The sequence below is a fragment of the Heterodontus francisci genome, chromosome 3 (assembly GCF_036365525.1).
Source record: "Heterodontus francisci isolate sHetFra1 chromosome 3, sHetFra1.hap1, whole genome shotgun sequence".
Classification (NCBI taxonomy): Eukaryota; Metazoa; Chordata; class Chondrichthyes; order Heterodontiformes; family Heterodontidae; genus Heterodontus; species Heterodontus francisci.
Genome location: NC_090373.1, coordinates 72,261,142 through 72,273,604, shown reverse-complemented (window position 1 = coordinate 72,273,604; position 12,463 = coordinate 72,261,142). Strand labels below are relative to the sequence as shown.

Below are 12,463 nucleotides of genomic sequence, written 5' to 3'. Positions count from 1 at the left end.
ACACCACTGGGAATCACACCACTGTAAATCAGATCACTGAGAATCACACCACTGGGAATCACACTACTGATAATACCACCACCGGGAATCACACCACTGAGAATCAGACGACTGAGAATCTCTCCACTGTGAATCACACCACTGATAATACCTCCACTGGGAATCACACCACAGGGAATCACACCACTGGGAATCACACCACTGGGAATCACACCACTGGGAATAACACCACTGAGAATCTCACCACTGGGAATCACACCACTGAGATTCACACCACTGAGAATCTCAGCACTGGCAATCACACCACTGAGAATCTCACCATTGGGAATTACACCACTGGGAATCACACCACTGAGAATCACATCACTCAGAATCACAACACTGGGAATCACAGCACTGGGAATCACAGCATTGGGAAGCACACCACTGAGAATCACACCACAGAGAATCTCAACACTGGGAATCACACCAGTGAGAATCTCAACACTCGCAATCACACCACTGAGAATCTCTCCACTGCGAATCACACCATTGAGAATCCCGCCACTGCAAATCTCATCACTGGGAATCACACCACTGAAAATCTCACCACTGGGAATCACACCACTGAGAACCAGATCACTGAGAATAACACCACTGGGAATCATACCACTGAAAATCTCACCGCTGGGAATCACACCACTGAGAATCTCACCGCTGGGAATCACACCACTGAGAATCAAACCACTGAGAATCTCAGCGCCGGGAATCACACCACTGACAATCAAACCACTGAGAATCTCACCGCTGGGAATCACACCATTGAGAATCACACCACTGAGACTGAAACCACTGAGAATCACACCACTGAGATTCACACCACTGAGAATCGCACCACTGAGAATCGCACCACTGAGAATTGCACCACTGAGAATCAGATCACTGAGAATAACACCACTGGGAATCCCACCACTGAGAATCACACCACTGAGAATCACACCACTGAGAATCTCACCACTGAGATTCACACCACTGAGATTCACACCACTGAGACTGAAACCACTGAGAATCACACCACTGAGAATCACACCACTGAGATTCACACCACTGAGATTCACACCACTGGGAATAACACCACTGAGAATCGCACCACTGAGAATCGCATCACTGAGATTCGCACCACTGAGATTCGCACCACTGAGATTCGCAACACTGAGAATCGCACCACTGAGAATCACACCACTGAGAATCACACCACTGAGATTCACACCACTGAGATTCAAACCACTGAGATTCACACCACTGAGAATAACACCACTGGGAATCTCACCACTGAGAATCACACCACTGAGATTCAGTCCACTGAGAATCACACCATTGAGAATCACACCACTGTGACTGAAAACACTGAGAATCACACCACTGAGATTCACACCACTGAGATTCACACCACTGAGAATCACACCACTGAGATTCACACCACTGAGATTCACACCACTGAGAATCAGATCACTGAGAATAACACCACTAGGAATCTCACCACTGAGATTCACACCACTGAGATTCAGACCACTGAGAATCACACCATTGAGAATCACACCACTGAGACTGAAAACACTGAGATTCGCACCACTGAGAATCGCACCACTGAGACTCTCACCTCTGAGATTCACACCACTGAGAATCGCACCAATGAGAATCGCACCACTGAGAATCACACCACTGAGAATCGCACCACTGAGAATAACACCACTGAGAATAACACCGCTGAGAATAACACCACTGGGAATCCCACCACTGAGATTCACACCACTGAGATTCACACCACTGAGATTCACACTGAGAATCAGATCACTGAGAATGACACCACTGGGAATCTTACCACTGAGATTCACACCACTGAGAATCACACCACTGAGATTCACACCACTGAGATTCACACCACTGAGAATCACACCACTGAGAATCACACCACTGAGATTCACACCGAGAATCAGATCACTGAGAATAACACCACTGGGAATCTTACCACTGAGATTCACACCACTGAGATTCGCACCACTGAGATTTACACCAGAGACTGAAACCACTGAGAATTAGACGACTGAGAATCTCACCAGAGAATCAGAACACTGAGAATCAGAATACTGAGAATCTCAGCACTAAGATTCACACCACTGAAAATCTCACCACAGAGAATCTCAGCATTGAGATGAACAACACCGAGAATCTCACCACTGAGAATCTCACCACTGAGAATCAGAACACTGAGAATCTCATGATTGAGAATCACACCTCTGAGATTCACACCACTGAGGTTCACATCACTGAGATTCCCACCACTGAGATTCACACCACTGAGAATCACACCACTGAGAATCACACCACTGAGAATCACACGACTGAGAATCTCACCACTGAAATTCACACCACTGAGATTCACACCACTGAGAATCACACCACTGAGAATCACACCACTGAGAATCACACCACTGAGATTCACAACACTGAGATTCATTCCACTGAGATACACGCCACTGAGATTCCCGCCACTGAGATTCTCACCACTGAGACTAAGACTACTGAGAATCTCACCACTAAGAATCAGAATACTGAGAATCTCAGCATTGAGATTCACACCACAGAGAATCTCACCAGAGAATCTCACCACAGAGAATCTCAAGACTGAGAATCACACCACTGAGAATCTCACCACTGAGTATCTCACCACTGAGAATCAGAAGACTGAGAATCTCACCACTGAGATTCACACCACTGAGATTCACACCACTGAGAATCACACCACTGAGATTCACATCACTGAGAATCTCACCACTGAAATTCACACCACTGAGATTCACACCACTGAGAATCACACCACTGAGATTCACGCTACTGAGATTCACACCACTGAGAATCACACGGCTGAGATTCACACCGCTGAGAATGTCACCACTGAGATTCAGACCACTGAGAATCGCACCACTGAGACTGAAACCACTGAGAATCACACCACTGAGATTCACACCACTGAGATTCACACCACTGAGAATCACACCACTGAAATTCACACCACTGAGATTCACACCACTGAGAATCACACCACTGAGATTCACACCACTGGGAATAACACCACTGAAAATCGCACCACTGAGAATCGCATCACTGAGATTCGCACCACTGGGATTCGCACCACTGAGATTCGCACCACTGAGAATCGCACCACTGAGAATCGCACCACGAGAATCACACCACTGAGAATCACACCACTGAGATGCACACCACTGAGATTCAAACCACTGAGATTCACACCACTGAGAATAACACCACTGGGAATCTCACCACTGAGATTCACACCACTGAGATTCAGACCACTGAGAATCACACCATTGAGAATCACACCACTGAGACTGAAAACACTGAGATTCGCACCACTGAGAATCGCACCACTGAGAATCTCACCTCTGAGATTCACACCACTGAGAATCGCACCGATGAGAATCGCACCACTGAGAATCGCACCACTGAGAATAACACCACTGAGAATAACACCACTGAGAATAACACCACTGGGAATCCCACCACTGAGATTCACACCACTGAGATTCACACCACTGAGATTCACACCGAGAATCAGATCACTGAGAATAACACCACTGGGAATCTTACCACTGAGATTCACACCACTGAGAATCACACCACTGAGATTCACACCACTGAGATTCACACCACTGAGAATCACACCACTGAGAATCACACCACTGAGATTCACACCGAGAATCAGATCACTGAGAATAACACCACTGGGAATCTTACCACTGAGATTCACACCACTGAGATTCGCACCACTGAGATTTACACCAGAGACTGAAACCACTGAGAATTAGACGACTGAGAATCTCACCAGAGAATCAGAACACTGAGAATCAGAATACTGAGAATCTCAGCACTAAGATTCACACCACTGAAAATCTCACCACAGAGAATCTCAGCATTGAGATGAACAACACCGAGAATCTCATCACTGAGAATCTCACCACTGAGAATCAGAACACTGAGAATCTCATGATTGAGAATCACACCTCTGAGATTCACACCACTGAGGTTCACATCACTGAGATTCCCACCACTGAGATTCACACCACTGAGAATCACACCACTGAGAATCACACGACTGAGAATCACACCACTGAAATTCACACCACTGAGATTCACACCACTGAGAATCACACCACTGAGAATCACACCACTGAGAATCACACCACTGAGATTCACAACACTGAGATTTATTCCACTGAGATACACGCCACTGAGATTCCCGCCACTGAGATTCTCACCACTGAGACTAAGACTACTGAGAATCTCACCACTGAGAATCAGAATACTGAGAATCTCAGCATTGAGATTCACACCACAGAGATTCTCACCAGAGAATCTCACCACAGAGAATCTCAAGACTGAGAATCACACCACTGAGATTCACACCACTGACATTCACACCACTGAGAATCACACCACTGAGAATCACACCACTGAGATTCACATCACTGAGAATCTCACCACTGAAATTCACACCACTGAGATTCACACCACTGAGAATCACACCACTGAGATTCACGCTACTGAGATTCACACCACTGAGAATCACACGGCTGAGATTCACACCGCTGAGAATCTCACCACTGAGATTCAGACCACTGAGAATCGCACCACTGAGACTGAAACCATTGAGAATCACACCACTGAGATTCACACCACTGAGATTCACACCACTGAGAATCACACCACTGAAATTCACACCACTGAGATTCACACCACTGAGAATCACACCACTGAGATTCACGCTACTGAGATTCACACCACTGAGAATCACACGGCTGAGATTCACACCGCTGAGAATCTCACCACTGAGATTCAGACCACTGAGAATCACACCACTGAGACTGAAACCACTGAGAATCACACCATTGAGATTCACACCACTGAGATACACACCACTGAGATTCACACCACTGGGAATCTCACCACTGGGAATCTCACCACTGAGATTCACACCACTGAGATTCACACCACTGAGAATCACGCCACTGAGAATCAAGCCACTGAGAATCACACCACTGAGAATCACACCACTGAGAATCATACCACTGAGACTGAAACCACTGAGAATCACACCATTGAGATTCACACCACTCTGATTCACACGGCTGTGATTCACACCACTGAGAATCTCACTGAGATTCAGACCACTGAGAATCACACCACTGAGAATCACACCACTGAGAATCACACCACTGAGACTGAAACCACTGAGAATCACACCATTGAGTTTCACACTACTGAGATTCACATCACTGAGATTTACACCACTGAGGGCGGCACAGTGGCGCAGTGGTTAGCACCGCTGCCTCACAGCTCCAGCAACCCGGGTTCAATTCTGGGTACTGCCTCTGTGGAGTTTACAAGTTCACCCTGTGTCTGCGTGGGTTTCCTCCGGGTGCTCCGGTTTCCTCCCACAGCCAAAAAGACTTGCAAGTTGTTAGGTAAATTGGCCATTATAAATTATCCCTAGTAAAGGTAGGTGGTAGGGGAATATAGGGACAGGTGAGGATGTGGTAAGAATATGGGATTAGTGTAGGATTAGTATAAATGGGTGGTTAATGGTCGGCACAGACTCGGTGGGCCGAAGGGCCTGTTTCAGTGCTGTATCTCTAAATCTAAAATCTAAATCTAAATCTGAGAATCTCACTGAGATTCAGACCACTGAGAATCACACCACTGAGAATGAGATCACTGAGAATAACACAACTGGGAATCTTACCACTGGGAATCTTACCACTGAGAATCACATTACTGAGATTCACACCACTGAGAATCTCACCACTGAGATTCACACCACAGATTCACACCACTGAGATTTACACCACTGAGATTTACACCATTGAGAATCACACCACTGAGATTCACACTACTGAGATTCACACCACTGAGATTCACACCACTGAGAATCACACCACTGAGATTCACACCACTGAGAATCACACCATTGAGAACCACACCACTGAGATTCACACCACTGAGAATCAGATAACTGGGATTCACACCACTGGGAATCTCACCACTGAGGAACTCACTACTGGGAATCTAACCACTGGGAATCACACCACTGGGAATCACACCACTGGGAATCACACCACTGATAATACCACCACTGATAATACCACCAATGATAATACCACCACCGGGAATCACACCACTGGGAATCACACCAGTGGGAATCACACCACTGAGAATGAGATCACTGAGAATAACACAACTGGGAATCTTACCACTGGGAATCTTACCACTGAGAATCACATTACTGAGATTCACACCATAGAGAAACTCACCACTGAGATTCACACCACAGATTCACACCACTGAGATTTACATCACTGTGAATCATACCATTGAGAATCACACCACTGAGATTCACAACACTGAGAATCACACCACTGAGATTCACACCATTGAGAATCACACCACTGAGATTCACAACACTGAGAATCTCACCACTGAGATTCACACCACTGAGATTCACACCACTGAGAATCTCACCACTGAGAAACTCACCACTGAGAATCTCACCACTGAGAATCTCACCACTGAGATTCACACCACTGAGATTCACACCACTGTGATTCACTCCACTGAGAATCACACCACTGAGATTCCCACCAAGGTGATTCACACGGCTGAGATTCACACCACTGAGAATCTCACTGAGATTCAGACCACTGAGAATCACACCACTGAGATTCACACCACTGAGAATCACACCACTGTGACTGAAACCACTGAGAATGACACCATTGAGATTCACACCACTGAAATTCACATCACTGAGAATCACACCACTGAAATTCACATCACTGAGAATCACACCACTGAGAATCACACCACTGAGACTGAAACCACTGAGACTGACACCGTTGAGATTCACACCACTGAGATTCACATCACTGAGATTAACACCACAGAGATTCGCACCACTGAGATTCGCACCACTGAGATTCGCACCACTGAGATTTACACCACTGAGACTGAAACCACTGAGAATTAGACGACTGAGAATCTCAACACTGAGAATCAGAACACTGAGAATCAGAATACTGAGAATCTCAGCATTGAGATTCACACCACTGAAAATCTCACCACAGAGAATCTCACCACTGAGAATCAGAACACTGAGAATCAGAATACTGAGAATCTCAGCATTGAGATTCACACCACTGAAAATCTCACCACAGAGAATCTCACCACTGAGAATCACACCACTGAGAATCTCAGCATTGAGATTAACAACACAGAGAACCTCACCACTGAGAATCTCACCACTGAGAATCAGAACACTGAGAATCTCAGGATTGAGAATGACACCACTGAGATTCACATCACTGAGATTCACACCACTGAGATTCACACCACTGAGAATCTCACCACTGAGAATCTCACCACTGAGATTCACACCACTGAGATTCACACCACTGAGAATCACATCACTGAGATTCCCACCACTGTGATTCCCACGGCTGAGATTCACACCACGGATAATCACACCACTGAGAATCACACCACTGAGAATCACACCACTGAGATTCACACCACTGAGATTCACACCACTGAGATTGACACCACTGAGAATCACACCACTGAGAATCACACCACTGAGACTGAAACCACTGAGAATGAAACCACTGAGAATCACACCATTGAGATTCACACCATTGAGATTTACACCACTGAGAATCACACCACTGAGATTCACACCACTGAGAATCACACCACTGAGATTCACACCATTGAGAATCAGACCACTGAGATTCACACCACTGAGATTCACACCACTGAGAATCTCACTGAGATTCAGACCACTGAGAATCACACCACTGAGATTCACACCACTGAGATTCACACCACTGAGAAACTCACCACTGAGAATCAAACTACTGAGATTCACACCACTGAGATTCACACCACTGAGAATCACACCACTGAGACTGAAACCACTGAGAATGACACCATTGAGATTCACACCACTGAAATTCACATCACTGAGAATCACACCACTGAAATTCACATCACTGAGAATCACACCACTGAGAATCACACCACTGAGACTGAAACCACTGAGACTGACACCGTTGAGATTCACACCACTGAGATTCACATCACTGAGATTAACACCACAGAGATTCGCACCACTGAGATTCGCACCACTGAGATTCGCACCACTGAGATTTACACCACTGAGACTGAAACCACTGAGAATTAGACGACTGAGAATCTCAACACTGAGAATCAGAACACTGAGAATCAGAATACTGAGAATCTCAGCATTGAGATTCACACCACTGAAAATCTCACCACAGAGAATCTCACCACTGAGAATCAGAACACTGAGAATCAGAATACTGAGAATCTCAGCATTGAGATTCACACCACTGAAAATCTCACCACAGAGAATCTCACCACTGAGAATCACACCACTGAGAATCTCAGCATTGAGATTAACAACACAGAGAACCTCACCACTGAGAATCTCACCACTGAGAATCAGAACACTGAGAATCTCAGGATTGAGAATGACACCACTGAGATTCACATCACTGAGATTCACACCACTGAGATTCACACCACTGAGATTCACACCACTGAGAATCTCACCACTGAGAATCTCACCACTGAGAATCTCACCACTGAGATTCACACCACTGAGATTCACACCACTGAGAATCACATCACTGAGATTCCCACCACTGTGATTCCCACGGCTGAGATTCACACCACAGATAATCACACCACTGAGAATCACACCACTGAGAATCACACCACTGAGATTCACACCACTGAGATTCACACCACTGAGATTCACACCACTGAGATTCACACCACTGAGAATCACACCACTGAGAATCACACCACTGAGACTGAAACCACTGAGACTGAAACCACTGAGAATCACACCATTGAGATTCACACCATTGAGATTCACACCAGTGAGATTTACACCACTGAGAATCACACCACTGAGAATCACACCACTGAGACTGAAACCACTGAGACTGAAACCACTGAGAATCACACCATTGAGATTCACACCATTGAGATTTACACCACTGAGAATCACACCACTGAGATTCACACCACTGACAATCACACCACTGAGATTCACACCATTGAGAATCAGACCACTGAGATTCACACCACTGAGATTCACACCACTGAGAATCTCACTGAGATTCAGACCACTGAGAATCACACCACTGAGATTCACACCACTGAGATTCACACCACTGAGAAACTCACCACTGAGAATCAAACTACTGAGATTCACACCACTGAGATTCACACCACTGAGAATCAGATCACTGAGAATAACACAACTGGGAATCTCACCACTGAGAATAACACCATTGAGAATCACACCACTGAGATTCAAACCACTGAGATTCACACCACTGAGATTCACACCACTGAGAATCACACCACTGGGAATCACATCACTGAGAATCACATCACTGAGAATCTCTCCACTGGGAATCACATCACTGGGAATCACACCACTGGGAAACAACAACACTGAGAATCACACCACTGAGAATCTCACCACTGAGAATCTCACCACTGAGAATCTCACCACTGAGAATCGCACCACTGAGAATCTCAAAACTGGCAATCACACCACTGAGAATCTCACCACTGGGAATCACACCACTGAGACTGAAACCACTGAGAATGAAACCACTGAGAATCACACCATTGAGATTCACACCACTGAGATTCACACCACTGAGAATCTCACTGAGATTCAGACCACTGAGAATCACACCACTGAGAATCTCACCACTGAGATTCAGACAACTGAGATGCACACCACTGAGATTCACACCACTGAGATTCACACCACTGAGAATCTCACCACTGAGAATCTCACCACTGGGAATCTCACCACTGGGAATCTCACCACTGGGAATCTCACCACTGAGAAGCTCTCCACTGGGAATCAGAACACTGAGAATCAGAATACTGAGAATATCAGCATTGAGATTCACACCACTGAAAATCTCACCACAGAGAATCTCACCACTGAGAATCTCAGCATTGAGATGAACAACACAGAGAACCTCACCACTGAGAATCTCACCACTGAGAATCAGAACACTGAGAATCTCAGGATTGAGAATGACACCACTGAGATTCACACCACTGAGATTCACACCACTGAGATTCACACCACTGAGAATCTCACCACTGAGAATCTCACCACTGAGAATCTCACCACTGAGATTCACACCACTGAGATTCACACCACTGGGAATCTCACCACTGGGAATCTCACCACTGGGAATCTCACCACTGAGAAGCTCTCCACTGGGAATCAGAACACTGAGAATCAGAATACTGAGAATATCAGCATTGAGATTCACACCACTGAAAATCTCACCACAGAGAATCTCACCACTGAGAATCTCAGCATTGAGATGAACAACACAGAGAACCTCACCACTGAGAATCTCACCACTGAGAATCAGAACACTGAGAATCTCAGGATTGAGAATGACACCACTGAGATTCACACCACTGAGATTCACACCACTGAGAATCTCACCACTGAGAATCTCACCACTGAGAATCTCACCACTGAGATTCACACCACTGAGATTCACACCACTGAGATTCACATCACTGAGAATCAAATCACTGAGATTCCCACCACTGTGATTCCCACGGCTGAGATTCACACCACGGAGAATATCACTGAGATTCAGACCACTGAGAATCACACCACTGAGAATCACACCACTGAGATTCACACCACTGAGATTCACACCACTGAGAATCACACCACTGAGAATCACACCACTGAGACTGAAACCACTGAGAATCAAACCATTGAGCTTCACACCACTGCGATTCACACCACTGAGAATCTCACTGAGATTCAGACCACTGAGAATCACACCACTGAGAATCTCACCACTGCGATTCAGACCACTGAGATGCACACCACTGAGATTCACACCACTGAGAATCTCACCACTGAGAATCAAACTACTGAGATTCACACCACTGAGAATCAGATCACTGAGAATAACACAACTGGGAATATCACCACTGAGAATCACATTACTTAGATTTACACCACTGAGATTCACACCACTGCGATTCACACCACTGCGATTCACACCACTGCGATACACACCACTGCGATTCACGCCACTGAGATTCACGCCACTGAGATTCACGCCACTGCGATTCACACCACTGAGAATCACATCACTGAGAATCTCTCCACTGGGAATCACGCCACTGGGAATCACACTACTGGTAATACCACCACTGGGAATCACAACACTGGGAATCACACCACTGAGAATCTCACCATTGGGAATCACACCACAGGGAATCACACTACTGGGAATCACAACACTGGGAATCACACAATTGAGAATCTCTCCACTGGGAATCTCACCACTGGGAATCTCACCACTGGGAATCTCACCACTGAGAATCTCAAGACTGAGAATCACACCACTGAGAATCTCACCACTGAGTATCTCACCACTGAGAATCAGAAGACTGAGAACCTCACCACTGAGATTCACACCACTGAGATTCACACCACTGAGAATCACACCACTGAGATTCACATCACTGAGAATCTCACCACTGAAATTCACACCACTGAGATTCACACCACTGAGAATCACACCACTGAGATTCACGCTACTGAGATTCACACCACTGAGAATCACACGGCTGAGATTCACACCGCTGAGAATCTCACCACTGAGATTCAGACCACTGAGAATCGCACCACTGAGACTGAAACCACTGAGAATCACACCACTGAGATTCACACCACTGAGATTCACACCACTGAGAATCACACCACTGAAATTCACACCACTGAGATTCACACCACTGAGAATCACACCACTGAGATTCACACCACTGGGAATAACACCACTGAAAATCGCACCACTGAGAATCGCATCACTGAGAATCGCACCACTGGGATTCGCACCACTGAGATTCGCACCACTGAGAATCGCACCACTGAGAATCGCACCACGAGAATCACACCACTGAGAATCACACCACTGAGATTCACACCACTGAGATTCAAACCACTGAGATTCACACCACTGAGAATAACACCACTGGGAATCTCACCACTGAGATTCACACCACTGAGATTCAGACCACTGAGAATCACACCATTGAGAATCACACCACTGAGACTGAAAACACTGAGATTCGCACCACTTAGAATCGCACCACTGAGAATCTCACCTCTGAGATTCACACCACTGAGAATCGCACCGATGAGAATCGCACCACTGAGAATCGCACCACTGAGAATAACACCACTGAGAATAACACCACTGAGAATAACACCACTGAGAATAACACCACTGGGAATCCCACCACTGAGATT

General features: G+C 45.9%; 1 protein-coding gene across 1 annotated transcript; it reads left to right on the top strand.

The window, feature by feature from the left end:
• Positions 1-4,513: 4,513 nt before the first annotated feature.
• LOC137367109 (mucin-22-like) lies at positions 4,514-6,402 on the top strand (the record flags this gene model as incomplete). Its single annotated transcript, XM_068028546.1, has 2 exons — positions 4,514-4,987; positions 6,067-6,402. Coding segments are annotated over 2 exons (810 nt in total), but the record flags the coding sequence as incomplete, so codon positions are not given.
• Between the last annotated feature and the right edge of the window lie 6,061 nt (positions 6,403-12,463).